Genomic DNA, 23,483 nt, shown 5'->3' with positions numbered 1-23,483 from the left:
ACAGAACCATTTATCCATACTGGAGAGATAACTCCACAGTCTCCTCTATCAGGACATTTATTAAAAATAGTAGCGTTAGGTGCAGAATACCAGTCTTGCTGCAAAGAGTAATCGCACTGTTGTCCTGTTGCAGGTGTGTCTTTAGCATAACAATGGGCATTTCTATACCCCAAATAGGAATAATCTGTAATATCTTTGTGTGCTCCTGGCCTGTACGGATCTAATGGGGTAGCTAAAAGAAATTTAAAATCTACAATTTAAGCTTTTCAAACGTATACAATGAATGTGGTCGTGGTATTTTAATATTGAAACAATTTATAGCACATCTGTTTTAAAACCTAGTTTAATGTGACTTTATCACAGAACGGTTTTAGATGTGGACCAATCGAGTGATAAAGAAGTTTATATTTCATGTCAAATATAGATACACTAGAGTCTTGCATTTCCTTCTGCGAATTGTTACGAACCTGCTTAGTATATGACCGACATAAGACAATATGGGTATTAATTACAAAAATGAAAACAATGAAAAAGAGATTCATCATTTGACATACCTTCACGAATTCCGAATACAACAAATAAGAACAAAATTTGTGTTCGTTTCATGACGAACAATTTATTCACAATGTGATGGTTTCGTTCTGTTTCGTTATTGATGATATTTATTAACAGAGAGTATTTCCAATTTGGGTTTAACTAAAGAGGTCGTTAAATAAGGTTTTATTAATTGCCGCTTCTTTTACAAAAACATGCAAAAACTTGAAACTTGCAAAATAGACTTCTGGAAATCATTTTGTTGGTTTAGGTGTATATTGAATGATGGAACCTGTGTTTATTGAATAATGGAACCTGTGTATATTGAATGATGGAACCTGTGTATATTGAATGATGGAACCTGTGTTTATTGAATGATGGAACCTGTGTATATTGAATGATGGAACCTGTGTTGTTTTAGTATTAGAGCACAATTATATTTTATCAAATACTAAAGCAAATAAATGTGATTGGCATAAGTTGACATAGCAAGGCATGTTGCGAAATTAAATTAGCGGTTGTTTGTCTCATATTTCATCGAATATAGCGATCGAAGGTTGACATAGGCTGATTAATATTAAATGCATCTGTTTTCTTTACAATATTTGAATGCATTTCTATAAACGTTTTCAGATATAATGGAAGCAGGCTATCTTAAAATCTTTAATCACATACAAGGTGAGATTTTAAATAAAATAAACCAACTTTATTAAATTAACTGTATTATAAATGAAGTGTCAACGATTTCAGACTCCAAATGATTTTATGGCCTGGATTCTTTGCTAGAGAGTAGATGAAACCTTCAAGAAATTACACCATGGTTTTCTCCAAAAAAAATAACCTTCACCCTCACAAACAGCCCTCTGTTCCACGTTTACTTGATGATGTCATATAATAGGAAGTGGGGCATATAGGTCAGATGGTTTGTCGTTTTCTGCACAATAACTAGAACAGCTTAATCTCGGACAATAGAGCATCAGTGGTGAGCGTGGGTGATCAGTAACTGATCCTCATTGTATTGCGGGTATGGAGGAGAAAGGTCACATAAATATTATGAAAAATATTTGTTCAATAAATCGACAACGGTGGGAACACTGATGTTGAGGCCAGTAGGAGGAACACTGATGTTGAGGCCAGTAGGGGGAACACTGATGTTGAGGCCAGTAGGGGGGACTGGGGGACACTGATATTGAGGCCAGTAGGGGGAACACTGATGTTGAGGCCAGTAGGGGGAACACTGATGTTGAGGCCAGTAGGGGGGACTGGGGGACACTGATATTGAGGCCAGTAGGGGGGACTGGGGGACACTGATATTGAGGCCAGTAGGGGGAACACTGATGTTGAGGCCAGTAGGGGGGACTGGGGGACACTGATATTGAGGCCAGTAGGGGGAACACTGATGTTGAGGCCAGTAGGGGGAACACTGATGCTGAGGCCAGTAGGGGGGACTGGGGGACACTGATATTGAGGCCAGTAGGGGGAACACTGATGTTGAGGCCAGTAGGGGGGGGGGGGCACTGATATTGAGGCCAGTAGGGGGGGGGCACTGATGTTGAGGCCAGTAGGGGGGGGGGCACTGATGTTGAGGCCAGTAGGAGGGACACTGACATTGAGGCCAGTAGGGAGAACACTGGTGTTGAGGCCAGTAGGGGGAACACTGATGTTGAGGCCAGTAGGGGGAACACTGATGTTGTGGCCGGTAGGGGGGACACTGACATTGAGGCCAGTAGGGGGAACACTGATGTTGACATGGCAGGCTTTGATGGCTCTGTAAAACATATACCGTTGACACGGCAGACTTTGATTCCGTTGTCAAGGCATGATTTGATTGCTGGGGGAACCATATAATTTTAATACGACAGGTTTGGCTTGCGTAACTTATGAATAACGTTTGACTATAAGTAGTTGTGTTCTAAAGGTTTGCTTTATAATTCAATAAAATAAACAGAAACTACTTTTTTTACACTTTTGGCAATGAAGGTTTCACTTTAAATACGTTTTCGAAATAGTAAATACTAGTTTTTACCCTTGTTTGAAACGCATTTAAATGGTATGAATACTTTATAGATTGAATATATAACCTATCACAATTGACTAAATGAAGACATGATATGATATAGAAGTAGTATTTGAGTAATAAGATAATAAATGCTTTAAGGGAGCGAACGGTGTTTGGTCGGTCCGAGTACGCGGCTGAATCCACATCATTCTGACAAAAATACTAGCCAAAGTTGCAGTATGCGAACTTGACCCCATGTCCATTTTAGTACTAAATAAAGCACCTCAGAATGCAGCAGACTGCACAATGGTTTACAAAATTTTGTAACCCCCCTACTTACCGTTATTTGCTCCACATAAATGTGTTCTAAAGTTTTTAGGATATTTTAAATATGAAAATATATCAAGTAAACAAGTTAAAGTAAATAAAAGTTTTTTTTGCGCGGGGGTGGGGGCACACTTGTTCATAATCTACAAAGCCGGCGACAGAAACATGGCGATTGTAGAGCGGAATGCGCGTCATGATTGTTTTAAAAGATAGAATCTTCGCTAGATGCAAGTCGGCAATTCCTGGTTCAATTACTTTCGCTTTTGAAAACCATAAAATCAAAATGCACTCGGTATGCTAAACATATTGCTAGTAGACATACCATACCAAAACCTTACAACTTGTATACTTGTTTTAAATGTTATTCTGCTATTCATATAACTCATTTTACTCCCTTTAAAATACATAACATTAAGATAGAAAAGCAAGGAATTGGCTTATAAAACAATTCCATCACAGAATGCCCCAAGACGGCCGACTCCGGGGCTAAATTATGGGTGATAGACGCAACAGTTGTTCCAGTTGGCTTGCTGGCAGCTATAGTAGCTGCAGCTTACTGTTACAGAACGTAAGTGCGTTGTTCCTTCCAGAATACTGCTTTAAAGTGTTATTAACTTAATATATTCAAAAGTCAGCTATTGTTATTGCACATTATTATATCATTGTTTTCATATCATTAATGCTCTAAAGTCACGTATGTGCGTGCGTGTGTGCATACGCCAACTACGAACACATGCATGAATAAGTGAATCAATAAATTTATGTACTTACGTATGATATTACAGTTCAGAATAACGATAAATAAAATACGAACAGCCATAGCTCTGTCTGTTTATTAACAAAATATTACCTTATCTTTTAATCAGAAATCTGTACCCTTTTAAATAATGCCCAAAATACATGTGGTCACCTTATTACTACTGTTTGCAAATGTACTTAGCAAAGAGTACTTGTCTATCAGTTAGTATACTCACGTTAACAATGTCATTTATCAACAAAGACAGTCAATAAAAACCGCTCCAAAAGAGGCTCGAACTGTAAGTGTTCGGCATTTACAGAGGTTTGTGCGTTGTTGTTGTTATTGGTGTTGTTATTAATGTTGTCGGTAAGTTTAAAAAGGTCTGCACCGCCCTATAATTGCTGCATTTTGGCTTGACCCCGTTAAATCCCCAAGTGTGAATTAAACATAATTTTGTATCCAAATGGATTCTTTTGTAACCGTGCCGTCTTTATGAGCGTAATTCAAGGCTACGATTTTATTGGTCAGTTGAATGCAAACAGTACATGTATGGATGCTTTGCGGGGGTATGAGCCCCGCGCCTCTGTTGTAGTAAGTTCATGGTTATAAGTCATAAGCATATATATACCAGCTCGTTGATAACTGCAGTCGGCTTCCATGGATGTGGGCAGTCGATTGACAGGCTCTATATGTTGCACTTGATTTGAAAATTTCTTGTCAGATTTCGACGAACATAAATCCATGATTATATAATGTATTACTGATTTGGAATGCTAAGTTCATTTATAAAAAGTAAACAGTATCAATGACACAGACGAATGAAAGCCTTGTTAACATCGGATACCTAGCATTGTACATTAAAGTAATTATATGTGAAAATTTGAAATGCAAATACCTTTAAATACCTACTGAAATGTGTTTTAATACCTTCAAGGTCATGTGTATCAATTTTATAAAGACTGAATTTTCCGGTCAGTGAAGCAATTCAAGCAATTTTCATCGGTTACATCCATTGTTACATTCGCACAGTCATACTTCGATTTATATAGGAAACAGTGGGGTTTGGGAAAGACGGAACACCCCCACGATGTATCGTAGAGGTACATACATGTATGACTGTTATGCCCCTCATTTATCTGTAATTGTTTTCTATTGGTATCTACTAAATGTTGCATTCAACCAAATGGATCAGCAAACTCGTTATGTGATCAAATAACCTCCAAACAAAATAATGTCATTCAATTTTAAAAATGCTAAAAGTACGTGATATTTATTGCATACACATTGTGAAGAAAGCTATATTATAATGCTTAGTCCATCTCAATGTTTTGGGGTTGCCTTTTCTTCTACATATCTACTTTAATTAATTAGAACCAGAAATTTCTATGATGAATTATAGACAATTACGATTTTGGTCGTATACATAATTAAATCTTAATTTACATTGTTCATTCAGTTAATGACACTTTCATCTCAATATTAGTTCCATTTATTGGTCTTACACCATGAAATGGCCGGAATACATTTGTTCACTCTTGACCACGAACCCTCTCCTTTAAGATAAACAACAATGTAGTGGTATGTGGTTTACAATAAAACCACGGGGCTAGTTCCCTGTAAGTCTGACATTTATGACATACTCCATATTAATGGGCGTACGTGTCTTGTTTGATATTTATTAACAGCGCGGAAAATTAGCAGAGGGATGTCCATAATGTAATTATATTTGTTTTATACATATTGAATTATTCTTATGCTGGACATATTTCTATTTTAACATGAATATGTTTTAAAAACGATTTGTAGTTAGACCATTTAACATTTTTAACATAATTTCAACCAAGTGTTTTTGTTTTTAAATAGGGTTTAGAAACTGTCACTGATTGTTTGAATATCTATATTCCTATCGACCCTCATGCAGTGTGACTCAGTAGCCACCATTATTGTAACAAATGTTTATACCTTCACGTTGAAAGTATGATATGTAAAATTAATATCAATTTCAAACATTAAAAACGTCTTTTCTCAGCGTTTCATATTTTTTTCGAAAACAGTTGTCATTGAAGTTAATTGCAACAATACTCCGCTAAAAGCTTACAGCAGGTTTACTACATAGAGTCATTTGTTAACAACATTAACTGCGTCACAGCTATTTGCCTGAATGACAGGCTATGTTCAATGTTAATGAATGTGTATGTCATTCTGTTGTTAAGCAAACCTAATTAAGTAGAAAGACGATAAGGAACGTTGCATTTTAATTTTCTTTTGCATACATTGTCATATAACTGTATTCAAATTACGTCAAACTTTTATCATTCAGTGGATACTTTAGGGACGATATGGTGATAAAAGTGATACAAAATGTTACAGGATCGGATTATACTATATTATTTTTGGAGTAGTGTGATTGTACAATAATATTCAAGTTTCAACAATCATGCATCGCATTATAAAAATACTAATAACTATAGCTTTTAATATTGGGTCTGTCAATAACCAGCGCGCGGCGTCAGACTGTACCTTCGACATTTGTGTGATGTCACCTTGTCTCAATGATGGCACGTGTTACCTAGACGACGCGTGTAACTTCCGGTGTGCGTGTCCCCATGGCTACAAGGGCGAACGGTGCGAAACTGTTTCCATGGTAACGGAATTAGGAGAAGACGAGAATCGAAATCTGCCGAAATCAGCAATAAGAGTTCCAGTAAGTCTAGAAACTCACCTTGAAAATCTGGAAGATACATTTCAAAATCGGACGTGTGAAGTAAATGACAATACCATAACATGTTCGCATGGTGTGTGTACCCCGAATGCCATAGGCTCACTCTGCAGTTGTGATACTGGTTGGACTGGTTCGTTATGTGATTCGGCAATACCGGAAAATAAAGTCGCTGGTGAACCAGTCCCAAACAGTGGAATTGTTGGACCAAGAAATAGAGACGATAAAACCGGTGTCTCTTCACTTTCTGATTCAGTGCTTGCACAAGTGGCCGAATTAAAAGCTAAAATAGACAAAAGCGGAAACAATCAAAATAAAGATTTATATGCAAAGACAAAACCAAACGAAAACAACTTATTTTCTATAATGTTCGATAAGACGTTAGCCCCAACAACGAAATCTCATAGCATCAGTTCTAAATTTTCAAAACAATCTGCACAACAGAAGCCGTTCGGACTTCCGAAACTTACAGACACAACACTCCTCTACCCACGCTATAATGCGTGCCAAGAGGGATCCCCGAGGCGCCCAATGTCAGAGCGTAAGTGCCCGTCGCAGCCATTGACCCACGCGTGCGTTTATGGCAAGTGTATAGAGGAAGTGGGGGACCATGGAGGCTGGAGCGGCGCCATCTTCACGTGCGAGTGTGACGTAGGTGCCAGAAGTATGTATAGTTCCGTGTATATATTCAACTTTAAACAAGAACTGAATTCTTTCAAAGCCTTGAAGATTGCCAAACCTTTCTAAAATTGCGCATAAGAGGTATAGGTCAAAATTACTATATGAAAAAATGTTCTTTTCTTAAACAATTAAACATAGTATGATTAGCAGCAGATATTGCATTATCGTCTTTGTAGTGTAAAACAATATTTTCATCATCGCCGCCGTCGTCAGTTTTACCTACATTAACTATTAGTCTTAAAATGAGCCCAGTATAAACTTTATTCATTGTTCAGGAAGTAAATGTAACAAGTATGGACAATTGGCACATTCATCTTAATGTTAAACAAGGATGACAAGGCAACGACGGTGGTACAATGTGGTTATGTCTGGATATAAATAAAGGAAAAAAAAACGCCAAACACTTGCTGCGGTATTTTGTAAGGTTACCTTGTGCACAAGCCTAAGACAAGATAGCTAGTGCGGGCTTTCCGTTGAACGGGACTATGGTCGGTAATACTCCAATAATCATCCATGAGAACTCAACATCGGCGATTATCTATTTGGATCATGATGAAATTTCATTGAACTATATTATTTTACTTAAAATTCCGTGAAGCACACATGTTTGTTCCCATTTGTTAAGTTATAGCATTATATAATCAAAATGATGCACTTTAGGGATACACAAATCATTAATGTTCTTAATTTACTCTAATGCCATTCACAACTTAACGCAAATCTTGGTAAATATACGACATAGGTAAATAAATAAATACAATGTACATATAAAATATAGGTTCTTGAAATAAACATAAACGATATTTTAATACCATTATTCTGTATTGAAATACATTTTAATTTACTTGCGAATCGGTGATCGATTATGATAATTTCGATAATCCTTTATTTTTTTCTATTATCAAATTGTTGATAAATATTTCTTCACCTGGGGCCCGTTATATTAAAGGATTCTAGTCATTACTTCCCATATCTTAAATCTGTATGTTTTTTTATATTTTTATTTTCACTCGAATCACTCAAGTATGCAGCAAAATAATGAATCTATGCTACCTAAACTCAAACATAAGATATTTATTAAATCAGTCACCTGATACTTGTAGCTGTCATAATCTGTCATTGTTCTGTATCGCTATTAAAACACACACACAAGGAGCATCTAGTGCATATACCAAATTCACTTTACTTATAATTAAGCAGTAATTAATGAAGTCATCCATTAAGTATTTCACAATAATTTATGTAAACATGGAAATAGCTTTTTAAAATTTAGTCTGAATACAATACATCTTATATTGACTTATAGTTAAATAAAAAATCACACTAAATTTAGGCACATATTAATACTTTTAGAGAAATAGAACAAAGAAGATTATAAGTATATGAAGTGGTAGAAATGTTTATCTCTACTTGGTCCTTCATAATGATTTAGATTTTGATTACTTTTTTTAACAGATTTTAAAGTTTGAAATAGCAGCCTAGTCATAATAGATTCTAAAAGATCAAACAATCCTCTTATGGATGGATACAATAAGTAAAACGATTGCAAAAACATGAGTAACAATTTTTTAATTCATCAAAATTTTAACCAAGTAGACAAGACTGATATCTTCGATTTATGGGCAACTTAATCGTTCAATTTTCTTGTTGCATCTCTCAAATTCATTCTTTTTAAACATTTTAACATCGAAAACGCTTTGTTGACCCTCACAAGCCCGGAATTCAAAGTGAGACTGACAGATAAAATCAGAATTGTAAATTCGTGTCAGGTCCTGCCCATCAAATACAAAGGTTAATTGAAACATTTATCACTTTGAAGTGTCTCTCGCTTCCTTGTTATAGTTTGATATCATTTTCAATGAATATCATAATTAATAACATACGATTTTAAACGTGTATTTATCTTATGAATAGAAACACGATTTATATACAACGGATGATGATGATGATGATGATGATGATGATGATGATGATGATGATGATGATTTAAGAACCTTCCCGAAAAGGAAAAAAAAGTAATTAAAGAATTTGTATACTTTACCAAATGTCACTGCAACATTCCCAATGTTGTTTTGCAATCATAATGTTGAATGATGGCACTTGAGATGCGTTACCTTACATAATTCGGTATGTTTTTGGGGAGAAGACAGATTTGCAGTGTGACGAAAATTATCAACGACCTTGTGAGATCCCTTCCTCATTATTACATTGCCGACAACAAATTAATGCATGCTTTCTTTTGATTGAAGGCTTATGTGCACAATGGGCCAGAACAGTTTTATGTCACACGATGCACTCGGGGCAAAATCTGTACACAATGTTTTGCTTGAGTCGCCTACAGCTTTATTTTTGAAACCAATAAAGCTTCCCTTAGCGACGTTGTTTACTTTACAGAAATAACTGTCCACTGTGTTGACCATTTCTGATCCATTCTGTTCTGGCTTGACGCTGATTATTAAGTGCCGTATTGACTGGTTCGTGCCATTGTGGCTATGAATGTTCAGTGTATGTGTGCACGGGATGTTCAGTGTATGTGTGCACGGGATGCTCAGTGTATGTGTGCACGGGATGCTCAGTGTATGTGTGCACGGGATGTTCATTGTATGTGTGCACGGGATGTTCATTGTATGTGTACACGGGATGTTCAGTGTATGTGTGCACGGGATGCTCAGTGAATGTGTGCACGGGATGCTCAGTGAATGTGTGCACGGGATGTTCAGTGTATGTGTACACGGGATGCTCAGTGTATGTGTGCACGGGATGCTCAGTGTATGTGTACACGGGATGCTCAGTGTATGTGTGCACGGGATGCTCAGTGTATGTGTGCACGGGATGCTCAGTGTATGTGTGCACGGGATGCTCAGTGTATGTGTGCACGGGATGTTCAGTGTATGTGTACACGGGATGCTCAGTGTATGTGTGCACGGGATGTTCAGTGTATGTGTGCACGGAATGTTCAGTGAATGTGTGCACAGGATGTTCAGTGTATGTGTGCACGGGATGTTCATTTTATGTGTGCACGGGATGTTCAGTGTATGTGTGCACGGGATGTTCATTGTATGTGTGCACGGGATGTTCAGTGTATGTGTGCACGGGATGTTCAGTGTATGTGTGCACGGGATGTTCATTGTATGTGTACACGGGATGTTCAGTGTATGTGTGCACGGGATGTTCATTGTATGTGTGCACGGGATGTTCAGTGTATGTGTGCACGGGATGTTCATTGTATGTGTACACGGGATGTTCATTGTTTGTGTGCACGGGATGTTCATTGTATGTGTGCACGGGATGTTCATTGTATGTGTGCACGGGATGTTCAGTGTATGTGTGCACGGGATGTTCATTGTATGTGTGCACGAGATGTTCATTGTATGTGTGCACGGGATGTTCAGTGAATGTGTGCACGGGATGTTCATTGTATGTGTACACGGGATGTTCAGTGTATGTGTGCACGGGATGTTCATTGTATGTGTACACGGGATGTTCAGTGTATGTGTGCACGGGATGTTCAGTGAATGTGTGCACGGGATGTTCATTGTATGTGTACACGGGATGCTCAGTGTATGTGTGCACGGGATGTTCATTGTATGTGTACACGGGATGCTCAGTGTATGTGTACACGGGATGCTCAGTGAATGTGTGCACGGGATGTTCAGTGTATGTATGCACGGGATGTTCAGTGTATGTGTGCACGGGATGTTCAGTGTATGTGTACACGGGATGCTCAGTGTATGTATGCACGGAATGTTCAGTGTATGTGTGCACGGGATGTTCAGTGTATGTGTGCACGGGATGCTCATTGTATGTGTACACGGGATGTTCAGTGTATGTATGCACGGGATGCTCATTGTATGTGTACACGGGATGTTCAGTGTATGTGTGCACGGGATGCTCATTGTATGTGTACACGGGATGCTCAGTGTATGTATGCACGGGATGCTCAGTGTATGTGTACACGGGATGTTCAGTGTATGTGTGCACGGGATGCTCAGTGTATGTGTGCACGGGATGTTCAGTGTATGTATGCACGGGATGTTCAGTGTATGTATGCACGGGATGTTCAGTGTATGTGTGCACGGGATGTTCATTGTATGTGTACACGGGATGTTCATTGTATTTGTACACGGGATGCTCAGTGTATGTGTGCACGGGATGTTCAGTGTATGTATGCACGGGATGTTCAGTGTATGTATGCACGGAATGTTCAGTGTATGTGTGCACGGGATGTTCAGTGTATGTATGCACGGGATGCTCATTGTATGTGTACACGGGATGTTCAGTGTATGTGTACACGGGATGCTCAGTGTATGTATGCACGGAATGTTCAGTGTATGTGTGCACGGGATGTTCAGTGTATGTGTGCACGGGATGCTCATTGTATGTGTACACGGGATGTTCAGTGTATGTGTGCACGGGATGCTCATTGTATGTATGCACGGGATGTTCAGTGTATGTGTGCACGGGATGTTCAGTGTATGTATGCACGGGATGTTCAGTGTATGTGTACACGGGATGTTCAGTGTATGTATGCACGGGATGCTCAGTGTATGTGTGCACGGGATGTTCAGTGTATGTGTGCATGGGATGTTCAGTGTATGTATGCACGGGATGTTCAGTGTATGTGTGCACGGGATGCTCAGTGTGTGTGTGCACGGGATGTTCACTGTATGTATGCACGGGATGCTCAGTGTATGTGTACACGGGATGCTCAGTGTATGTGTGCACGGGATGTTCAGTGTATGTGTACATGGGATGCTCAGTGTATGTATGCACGGGATGTTCAGTGTATGTGTGCACGGGATGTTCAGTGTATGTGTGCACGGGATGTTCAGTGTATGTATGCACGGAATGTTCAGTGTATGTGTGCACGGGATGTTCAGTGTATGTGTACACGGGATGCTCAGTGTATGTATGCACGGGATGTTCAGTGTATGTGTACACGGGATGTTCAGTGTATGTATGCACGGGATGTTCAGTGTATGTGTGCACGGGATGTTCAGTGTATGTGTACACGGGATGCTCAGTGTATGTATGCACGGGATGTTCAGTGTATGTGTACACGGGATGTTCAGTGTATGTATGCACGGGATGTTCAGTGTATGTGTGCACGGGATGCTCATTGTATGTGTACACGGGATGTTCAGTGTATGTATGCACGGGATGTTCAGTGTATGTGTGCACGGGATGTTCAGTGTATGTGTGCACGGGATGCTCATTGTATGTGTACACGGGATGTTCAGTGTATGTATGCACGGGATGTTCAGTGTATGTATGCACGGGATGTTCATTGTATGTGTACACGGGATGTTCAGTGTATGTGTACACGGGATGTTCAGTGTATGTATGCACGGAATGTTCAGTGTATGTGTGCACAGGATGTTCATTGTATGTGTACACGGGATGCTCAGTGTATGTGTACACGGGATGCTCAGTGAATGTGTGCACGGGATGTTCAGTGTATGTATGCACGGGATGTTCAGTGTATGTGTGCACGGGATGTTCAGTGTATGTGTACACGGGATGCTCAGTGTATGTATGCACGGAATGTTCAGTGTATGTGTGCACGGGATGTTCAGTGTATGTGTGCACGGGATGCTCATTGTATGTGTACACGGGATGTTCAGTGTATGTATGCACGGGATGCTCATTGTATGTGTACACGGGATGTTCAGTGTATGTGTGCACGGGATGCTCATTGTATGTGTACACGGGATGCTCAGTGTATGTATGCACGGGATGCTCAGTGTATGTGTACACGGGATGTTCAGTGTATGTGTACACGGGATGCTCAGTGTATGTGTGCACGGGATGTTCAGTGTATGTATGCACGGGATGTTCAGTGTATGTATGCACGGGATGTTCAGTGTATGTGTGCACGGGATGTTCATTGTATGTGTACACGGGATGTTCATTGTATTTGTACACGGGATGCTCAGTGTATGTGTGCACGGGATGTTTAGTGTATGTATGCACGGGATGTTCAGTGTATGTATGCACGGAATGTTCAGTGTATGTGTGCACGGGATGTTCAGTGTATGTGTGCACGGGATGCTCAGTGTATGTGTACACGGGATGTTCAGTGTATGTGTACACGGGATGCTCAGTGTATGTATGCACGGAATGTTCAGTGTATGTGTGCACGGGATGTTCAGTGTATGTGTGCACGGGATGCTCATTGTATGTGTACACGGGATGTTCAGTGTATGTGTGCACGGGATGCTCATTGTATGTATGCACGGGATGTTCAGTGTATGTGTGCACGGGATGTTCAGTGTATGTATGCACGGGATGTTCAGTGTATGTGTACACGGGATGTTCAGTGTATGTATGCACGGGATGCTCAGTGTATGTGTGCACGGGATGTTCAGTGTATGTGTGCACGGGATGTTCAGTGTATGTATGCACGGGATGTTCAGTGTATGTGTGCACGGGATGCTCAGTGTGTGTGTGCACGGGATGTTCAGTGTATGTATGCACGGGATGCTCAGTGTATGTGTACACGGGATGCTCAGTGTATGTGTGCACGGGATGTTCAGTGTATGTGTACACGGGATGCTCAGTGTATGTATGCACGGGATGTTCAGTGTATGTGTGCACGGGATGTTCAGTGTATGTATGCACGGAATGTTCAGTGTATGTGTGCACGGGATGTTCAGTGTATGTGTACACGGGATGCTCAGTGTATGTGTGCACGGGATGTTCAGTGTATGTGTACACGGGATGTTCAGTGTATGTATGCACGGGATGTTCAGTGTATGTGTGCACGGGATGTTCAGTGTATGTGTACACGGGATGCTCAGTGTATGTATGCACGGGATGTTCAGTGTATGTGTACACGGGATGTTCAGTGTATGTATGCACGGGATGTTCAGTGTATGTGTGCACGGGATGTTCAGTGTATGTGTACACGGGATGTTCAGTGTATGTATGCACGGGATGTTCAGTGTATGTGTGCACGGGATGTTCAGTGTATGTGTGCACGGGATGCTCATTGTATGTGTACACGGGATGTTCAGTGTATGTATGCACGGGATGTTCAGTGTATGTATGCACGGGATGTTCAGTGTATGTGTACACGGGATGTTCAGTGTATGTGTACACGGGATGTTCAGTGTATGTATGCACGGAATGTTCAGTGTATGTATGCACGGGATGTTCAGTGTATGTGTGCACGGGATGCTCAGTGTATGTGTGCACGGGATGTTCAGTGTATGTATGCACGGGATGCTCAGTGTATGTGTACACGGGATGTTCAGTGTATGTATGCACGGGATGTTCAGTGTATGTATGCACGGGATGTTCAGTGTATGTGTGCACGGGAAGCTCAGTGTATGTGTGCACGGGATGCTCAGTGTATGTGTGCACGGGATGCTCAGTGTATGTGTGCACGGGATGCTCAGTGTATGTGTGCACGGGATGCTCAGTGTATGTGTGCACGGGATGCTCAGTGTATGTGTGCACGGGATGCTCAGTGTATGTGTGCACGGGATGCTCATTGTATGTGTACACGGGATGTTCAGTGTATGTATGCACGGGATGTTCAGTGTATGTGTGCACGGGATGTTCAGTGTATGTGTGCACGGGATGTTCAGTGTATGTGTGCACGGAATGTTCAGTGTATGTGTGCACGGGATGTTCAGTGTATGTATGCACGGAATGTTCAGTGTATGTGTGCACGGGATGCTCATTGTATGTGTACACGGGATGTTCAGTGTATGTGTGCACGGGATGTTCAGTGTATGTGTGCGTTCAATTGATATTAATATGTATCCACATGGAATCATAATTTTTGACGAGAAGGTAAGAACTCAGCAAAAGGAAAACAAAACAATTTGATAAATGGGTAGCTTTATAAATGAGGTCGCTATTGTATTTAATTGTGTAATGATTAAAAGATGATCCGAAACGGTGCTACACTCTAAGTTAACATCGGTGGTATATGAATATCATCCTATTACCCATCAAGATAAAGTCCAATGTTTTACGTGATTGCCTTAATTTGTAAGTTTCCGGACCGGTTCTTGCTACCGGACGAAACCTGTGCCTCGTTATGTTCTTCTACGTGCGTTTTTCGGTCTTGATGTCCCTGCCGGACGTGACGTCAGCATTGAAGTCACTGAAGAATAACTACGTTCCTGTTAAAGAATGTCTGTCTATTATTCCATACAAACTGTCCATGTTTTAAAATAGCTTCCGATGCCATAGTTCACTGGTAACATGTGTACAGAAAAAAGAAATATCGCCATAGAGTCGGTGAGGTTAGGTCGTCACATACTGTATAAGCGTTGTAGAGTCGGAGAGGTTAGGGCGTGACATACTGTATAAGCGTTGTAGAGTCGGAGAGGTTAGGTCGTCACATACTGTATAAGCGTTGTAACCGCAATGAATTGGGTTCATAAATGAGTTTGATTTGTTCAAAAGCTTAGTCGATATTGTGCTTATCAAACACATAACTTAGGCTTCCAGCAGGTGACTTTGTGCCTGATATAAAGAAACGGCGAGAAAGAGAGAACCATTTAAATACAAAATACGTTTGGTTATTAAACATGTAGCGAATTTCCCACCATCAACAATGAACTATTTTTTATAATAAACAGTAAACAGATTTTAATTCTTGAGTTTTATCCTAATCTCACACAAATGTCTGCCTAGAAACACGATGTGACGAGCTCTGTTGTCTGGACTGTGGCGAGAACGGACGGTGTAACTTACACGGCGACCAGGGCGAAAGAAAGCCGGTGTGCGACTGTATGCCGCGGTACATCGGAGAGAGATGCGAAACGTTCGTACCACACCCAGTCAGTAAGTAAAGTCATTATTTGGTCTCCAAAATCAAGGTTGCAAGTCATTGGCTTGTCGCACTCGATCTCTTGATGATGTTCGAAATTGTGATGCTTAAGGTTCAAGGTTTTGCGTATACAAAAGGACACACCTTAAACATTGCCTAATGCATAATAAGTGATTTTGTTCACACGTAAAAGGTTGAACCGGCGGTTACTTCTTTATTCATATTCATATCAAGATACCACGTAACAGTCAGGACGACATACTCACGCATTATGGCTTTAGAAACAAGACAGCATACAACAGCGTAAATATTCAGTTTAGCTTCAGGAAATAGAATTATAATGAAACAAACATCAGTTATACATTTCCCTTTCGGCACATTTTTGTTTTGTGTTTATCAGAGGATGGAGGCTACACTATGTAAAATATACATTTGCGTCTAAGTCATGAAGTATGGAAGGAATGTAAATGAAAAGAACAGGGACAGGCCCCTCAACCAACAATTACCATGATTTGAATAAGTAGTGGCAAGTATGAACAACCATGATTTGAATATATAATTGCAAGTATAAACTACATAGTTTCTGGTGACTAAAGTTTCCATGGCTACTTGGTTATGTCTGGTCTCTGTAATTTTCATGGCTACTTGCCTAAGCCTGGTCCCTGTAGTTTCCATGGCTACTTGGCCAAGCCTGGTTCCTGAAGTTTCCATGGCTACTGGACTGAGCCTGGTTTCTGTAGTTTCCATGTCTTCTTGCCTAAGCCTGGTTCCTGTAGTTTCCATGGCTACTTGGCTAAGCCTGGTTCATGTAGTTTCCATGGCTACTGGGCTAAGCCTGGTATCTGTAGTTTCCATGACTACTTGGCTAAGTCTGGTTCCTGTAGTTTCCATGGCTACTGGGCTAAGTCTGGTTCCTGTAGTTTCCATGGCTACTGGGCTAAGTCTGGTTCCTGTAGTTTCCATGGATACTGGGCTTAGCCTGGTTCCTGTAGTTTCCATGGCTACTGGGCTAAGTCTGGTTCCTGTAGTTTCCATGGATACTGGGCTTAGCCTGGTTCATGTAGTTTCCATGGCTACTGGGCTAAGTCTGGTTCCTGTAGTTTCCATGGATACTGGGCTTAGCCTGGTTCATGTAGTTTCCATGGCTACTGGGCTAAGCCTGGTATCTGTAGTTTCCATGACTACTGGGCTAAGCCTGGTTCCTGTAGATTTCATGGCTACTGGGCTAAGTCTGGTTCCTGTAGTTTCCATGGCTACTGGGCTAAGCCTGGTATCTGGAGTTTCAATGACTACTTGACTAAGCCTGGTTCCTGTAGCTTCCATGTCTACTACGCCTAGCCTGGTTACTGTAGTTTCCATGTCTTCTTGCCTAAGCCTGGTTCCTGTAGTTTCCATGGCTACTTGGCTTAGCCTGGTTCCTGTAGTCTCCATGGCTATTGGGCTAAGTCTGGTTCCTGTAGTCTCCATGGCTACTTGGCTTAGTCTGGTTCCTGTAGTCTCCATGGCTATTGGGCTAAGTCTGGTTCCTGTAGTCTCCATGGCTACTTGGCTTAGTCTGGTTCCTGTAGTTTCCATGGCTACTGGGCTAAGCTTGGTATCTGTGGTTTCCATGGCTACTGGGCTAAGCTTGGTATCTGTAGTTTCCTTGACTACTTGACTAAGCCTGGTTCCTGTAGCTTCCATGGCTACTACGCCTAGCCTGGTTACTGTAGTTTCCATGGCTGCTTGGCTAAGCCTGGTATCTGTAGCTTCCATGGCTACTACGCCTAGCCTGGTTCCTGTAGCTTCCATGGCTACTACGCCTAGCCTGGTTACTGTAGTTTCCATGGCTGCTTGGCTAAGCCTGGTATCTGTAGCTTCCATGGCTACTACGCCTAGCCTGGTTCCTGTAGCTTCCATGGCTACTACGCCTAGCCTGGTATCTGTAGTTTCCATGGCTACTGGGCTAAGCCTGGTATCTGTAGATTTCATGGCTACTGGGCTAAGTCTGGTTCCTGTAGTTTCCATGGCTACTTGGCTAAGCCTGGTATCTGTAGTTTCCTTGACTACTTGACTAAGCCTGGTTCCTGTAGCTTCCATGGCTACTACGCCTAGCCTGGTTACTGTAGTTTCCATGGCTGCTTGGCTAAGCCTGGTTCCTGTAGCTTCCATGGCTACTACGCCTAGCCTGGTTCCTGTAGCTTCCATGGCTACTTGACTAAGCCTGGTTCCTGTAGCTTCCATGGCTACTACGCCTAGCCTGGTTACTGTAGTTTCCATGGCTACTTGACTAAGCCTGGTTCCTGTAGCTTCCATGGCTACTACGCCTAGCCTGGTTCCTGTAGCTTCCATGGCTACTACGCCTAGCCTGGTTACTGTAGTTTCCATGGCTACTTGGCTAAGCCTGGTTCCTGTAGCTTCCATGGCTACTACGCCTAGCCTGGTTCCTGTAGCTTCCATGGCTACTTGACTAAGCCTGGTTCCTGTAGCTTCCATGGCTACTACGCCTAGCCTGGTTACTGTAGTTTCCATGGCTACTTGACTAAGCCTGGTTCCTGTAGCTTCCATGGCTACTACGCCTAGCCTGGTTCCTGTAGCTTCCATGGCTACTTGACTAAGCCTGGTTCCTGTAGCTTCCATGGCTACTACGCCTAGCCTGGTTACTGTAGTTTCCATGGCTGCTTGGCTAATTTTGGTTCTAGTAATTTCCATAGCTACACGGCTAAGCCTGGTTACTGAAGTTTTCATGGCTACTTGCCTAAGCCTGGCTCCTGTAATTTCCATGGCTACTTGCCTAAGCCTGGCTCCTGTAGTTTCCATGGCTACTTGCCTAAGCCTGGCTCCTGTAGTTTCCATGGCTACTTGCCTAAGCCTGGCTCCTGTAGTTTCCATGGCTACTTGCCTAAGCCTGGCTCCTGTAATTTCCATGGCTACTTGCCTAAGCCTGGCTCCTGTAGTTTCCATGGCTTCTTGAATAAGCCTGGCTCCTGTAGTTTCCATGGCTTCTTGACTAAGCCTGGCTCCTGTAGTTTTCATGGCTTCTTGACTAAGCCTGGCTCCTGTAGTTTTCATGGCTTCTTGCCTAAGCCTGGCTCCTGTAGTGTTCATGGCTTCTTGACTAAGCCTGGTTCCTGTAGTTTCCATGGCTACTTGGCTAAGCTTGGCTCCTGTAGTTTCCATGGCTTCTTGCCTAAGCCTGGTCCCTGTAGTTTCCATGGCTTCTGGGCTATGCCTGGTTACTGAAGTTTTTATTGTATTATCAAGACAAAGGTAACATTCAAATAATAATAATAATAATAATAATAATAATAATAATAATAATAATAATAATAATAACAGACAGTTATAAAGTAAATAACCAACCTTTTGATTATATGTTTTGTGTAACGTAACAAACATGTCACATCTCTTGCAGGTATTGTTGAGAGGGAGGCCACGTGGTATCTATGGGTGGTTGGCTCGTGTGTGGGCGCTTTTCTCGTGCTCCTCGTGACCTCCATCGCTGCACCGTATTACATGTGGAAAAACAGAGTTATCCTCATCATGAAGATAGTGTACTACTTCCAGGGGTTTGAAGATGATGGTAGGATCGTGTTAAGATATTTAGATAATCGGACGTGTAAAGGATTTATTTAGTTTACTACAGTACTTCACTTTATATGAACCCTGTCTAATAGCATATAATAAATAAATGCTGCATGATCAAGTGTTAGATTGAATGCTTAATTATTATCACATGCCAAACTGTGCTCAACCCAACGGTACAAACCAAAATGTAAAATAAAGTACCATAACAAAACTGTGCGTAACCTTTTGAAAATGATACTAGTAACTTAATAGCTGTGTTTCTGTAAAGTTACTTGACACTTTCCTAGAAATTGATTAAGGTCATGCTTAACTTAACTTTAATGTAGAAATATTATACACATATGGGCTTATCAGGTATTAAATACGATGTGATATTCACCAGATGAAAACAATATTGACCCAGGTGTTAGCAACTAACACGTCCATAATTGGATGTGGGTTTGGATTAATTATCATTTGAAATAAATAAGTATAGTTATAAGTAAACTAAACTTCAAAATTCAAAGCGAACAGTTTACTTTCCACGATTTCTTTTCTATATTGATTTTCAACCCACATATGAAATATCTCGACTTGGTTTCCCTCCATACATATATTTAACAGTAAAGCTTTACAACATGCCTCAAATCTAACAAACCGAACTGTACCAGGTAGGAAAGACGATATAACGAGTAAAAGTGTAGGCTTTGGAATCACCAATGAAATGTTGATTACTTATTTGAAGTCAATGTAAGAAACTACAACACATGGTATTCAAAATTGTCCATCTCCCCTTTCAAACCAATGAATATTGCGTCGCCGAACTCTTGAAGCAATAACACGCCAACTACATATAGGTCAAATAATAATTTAATTTCATAAATGTTGATTACTAACTTATCTGATTTGCGACTTGCAATTATAGGTCAGATAATATCCTTGACCAATTAACCATACTATGTGTATACTACAATATCGCCTCTTTTCCTTAAACAGATGAAAAGCAGTTCGACGCTTTTGTCTCCTACAAGTCGCACCCCCGGGACGAAGGGTTCGTAGTACGAACACTCTACCAGAAACTGGAGAAGGAGCTAGGCTTCAGGCTTTGTCTGCATTACAGGGACTTCGTTCCCGGAGAAAGTGAGTAAAATTTCGAATTTTACCCGAATTGTACGTATAAAGCCCCTCTCGAGCAACGAGGTCCGATTGTGATCCGGATTTCTGTTTTTGTACATAATTTTAAAATAATAGTTATATTGCACCACACTTATCATATCAAATTTACAATATTTAACTAACAATCTCCTTACAGCGATTTCCAACAACATAATCAACGCCGTGGACGCCTCCAGGCGAACCATTCTTATACTCACTCCTCGCTATGTGGAAAGTGAATTCACCAGATTCGAATACCAGAAGGCGCAACAAGAGATGTTGAAACGGAAACACAAAATCATTCCAATATTACTAGACGATATTTCAGGTAAAGTTGTGTTATAGTGCTCGCTTCATCTCCCTTTTGTGTAGTGGAAGAATGTTTAAACAATATAATGGAAACTACAGGGACACACAAGGTAGCGAAACATATACAACGAGCCTGTTGACAAGGTTCAAGGAAACACTTTCATATTTAACGTCAATACATACTCTTGTACAAACAAAGAATGAGTGATAAACCTTAAACTTCTTAATTAATAATGCATTTATGATAACCATGGTGTAACCGTGTATTTAAAGGGGGCTGTACTCCGTATGATGAAAAAGCGAAAAAAAAAAGAGAAGAAAATTGTCGAAAACTGACATAAACTTGGAATCGATGTGTACAATACATTAATACTTACTAACTTAAGTAACACATAGATTACAATTAATTTATTTTTCGCAGTTTTTTTTCGTATTTTCCCGTATTTTCGTATTTAAAAAAATACTAGGTATGTCTACCTAGTAAAATTCATTCCTTATGCGTGATTGGCTGGTCGATGTTATCACGTGATATTACCAAGTAAGGTATATAAATATTCTAACTGGTTAGAGTGAGCCTTCGCAGCACAGTGGATACAACACTGGTCTTCAATTTTGGCGACACCGGTTCGAACCCGGTCTCCGACTCATTGTTTTTTACATTTTGGTATTTTTTTACAATTATGATATCAAAGAGTAAAACATTTTAATAAATAATTGTCCTGAGATTCGTTACAGAAAAAAGAACTGTTTTTGGTGCTTATCTGGTGTACCATCCCTTTAATAGCTGAACACGCACAAATATTAAATGAATGGTGGGTCCTAAAATATTTACAGCGATCAACTATCATCTCATAAGGTTGAAATATCGTGTTTTCTGCACCTTTAAAAAAAAGCACGGCATCCTTCATAGGAACCATTGTTTTCGATATTTATTAACCCTTTTTAGTAATTTAAAACATTTGTACTCATTGTGGTATAACATTTTTGGAGTAAGAGTATAACTTAAAGCTGCACTCTCACAGATTTAACGTTTTGACAACTTTTTTTATTTTGTGTCTTGGAACGAGCTAATTTTTGCGAAAAACGAGTTATATAAGACTGCTGACAAAAATTAGATAGCAGATTTTTATGCTTAAGTTCAAAAAATGATGTTTTATGCATTTTTCTTAAACCGCTAGCAACGGTTTAAGGCATAAAACATTAATTTTCGAACAGAAATACGAAATCTGCGATCTGATCATTTGTCAGCATTCTTATATCAGTGATTTGCAGATATTTACGCAAAATTTTGCTTATTCCAAGACAAAAAGATAAAAAGTTGTCAAAACGGAAAATCTGTGAGAGTGCAGCTTTAAACAATAGACACACACCGTCACAAAACTACAATGACGGAAAACATACGAAACGATTCGATTAAAATCGATTTATTTGCTACCGGACTTGTCAATTGAAATTTCAGTTGAATGATACTTTCAAATTATGTTCTAAAATCGGAAAACATGGATCGCAGTGTTATAACTGCAACCCTGTTAATTACCGACGTGCACACTTATTAAACGTACTAACGCATTGAGGAAATGAAAGATGCAATTGAAATACATTTACAACACATGTACTATTTCAGTTTATGTCATATGAACTTTTTTTACGATTTCAGACCTTCAATCAACTATGGATAAAAATCTGAAAGGTATCATCAATTCTGTAACGTACCTCGAATGGCCCGAGGGAGAATCTGATGACAGCAAGAAAATTGAGAAATTTTGGAAGAGGTTACTGTTGTCCATGCCGAAAAAGAAAGTTTCAGACACAGAGAGTTCTTCAACATCCAGTAGCAATGGTTCGAATGTGACGTCATCAACACAGCTTAGTCAGACAGTTTCGCTTGATATGAGCACAGGCAGAACATCCTCCAGTTCTTCAATGAGCAAGAATATTTCCTTTACTTCCTCTACCGAAAGAATTTCAGCATTGGCTGGTGAGAAAACATTTTCACCATTTGAAGACGATTCCAGTGTCTATGATGAAATAGGTAAAGTGGAAAGAGATTATATTAAGCCGCTCAGTGAGAAAGAAGAACTGGAATTGGAATATCGCTCCAATGATGATTATAATACTATTAACGACGACAAGGATAGCTATATTGATATGGAAGATGACAGATACATTGAGTTTAGGCCGGAAGATCAGGATGACTTTACAGAATCACTTATTAATGCGTTTAACGAAGGAGTTGAAAAGACAAACAGTGAAATAGAAAACAGTATTTTAAATAATGAAACACTTGATGATAACAAGCATACTAGTGTGATAATGAAACCGGGTGTAGATGACACAAGACAACCCAACGCTGTGCTACAACTTACCAACCCGGACTGTGACCTAGGCAACACAGAGCAATATGACTTTTCTAGTGTTTCCATCGATTCAAATGGTTATTTGGAATTCCAGGTTTAGCAGCATTATGTTTTTGGCCTTTCCAGTTGGTATTCTTAAGATGATTTGCTATTTGAATATGATTGTATTTGCTGTGTATTATTAAAATGAAGATAAGAAGAAATTGATGTTGTTGTGTTGATGCTTGAAATATTTTAAGAAAAAAATCGCATTAGAATTATAATCAGGGGCGGTCCAGAACCTGAGTTTAAAAGGGATGGGACCGTTATTTAGGGTCATTACCCTTTAC

The 23,483-nt window shown here is 40.2% G+C and overlaps 2 protein-coding genes across 2 annotated transcripts; one reads left to right on the top strand and one right to left on the bottom strand.

Moving 5' to 3' along the window:
* Positions 1 to 1,602: 1,602 nt before the first annotated feature.
* LOC128246223 (melanoma-associated antigen E1-like) lies at positions 1,603 to 2,313 on the bottom strand. Its single transcript, XM_052964414.1, has one exon. The coding sequence runs from the start codon at positions 2,311 to 2,313 to the stop codon at positions 1,603 to 1,605; it is 711 nt and encodes a 236-aa protein (XP_052820374.1).
* A 3,560-nt stretch (positions 2,314 to 5,873) lies between these two features.
* LOC128203241 (uncharacterized) lies at positions 5,874 to 23,348 on the top strand. Its single transcript, XM_052904551.1, has 6 exons — positions 5,874 to 6,982; positions 15,652 to 15,801; positions 19,182 to 19,349; positions 20,330 to 20,473; positions 20,646 to 20,816; positions 22,455 to 23,348. The coding sequence occupies exons 1-6, from the start codon at positions 6,037 to 6,039 to the stop codon at positions 23,252 to 23,254; spliced, it is 2,379 nt and encodes a 792-aa protein (XP_052760511.1). The 5' UTR covers positions 5,874 to 6,036; the 3' UTR covers positions 23,255 to 23,348.
* The last annotated feature ends 135 nt before the right edge of the window (positions 23,349 to 23,483 follow it).

Source organism: Mya arenaria, chromosome 9, assembly GCF_026914265.1.
Source record: "Mya arenaria isolate MELC-2E11 chromosome 9, ASM2691426v1".
NCBI lineage: Eukaryota > Metazoa > Mollusca > Bivalvia > Myida > Myidae > Mya > Mya arenaria.
The sequence above is the reverse complement of the archived record's forward strand: the minus strand, read 5'-3'. Positions and strand labels throughout refer to the sequence as shown.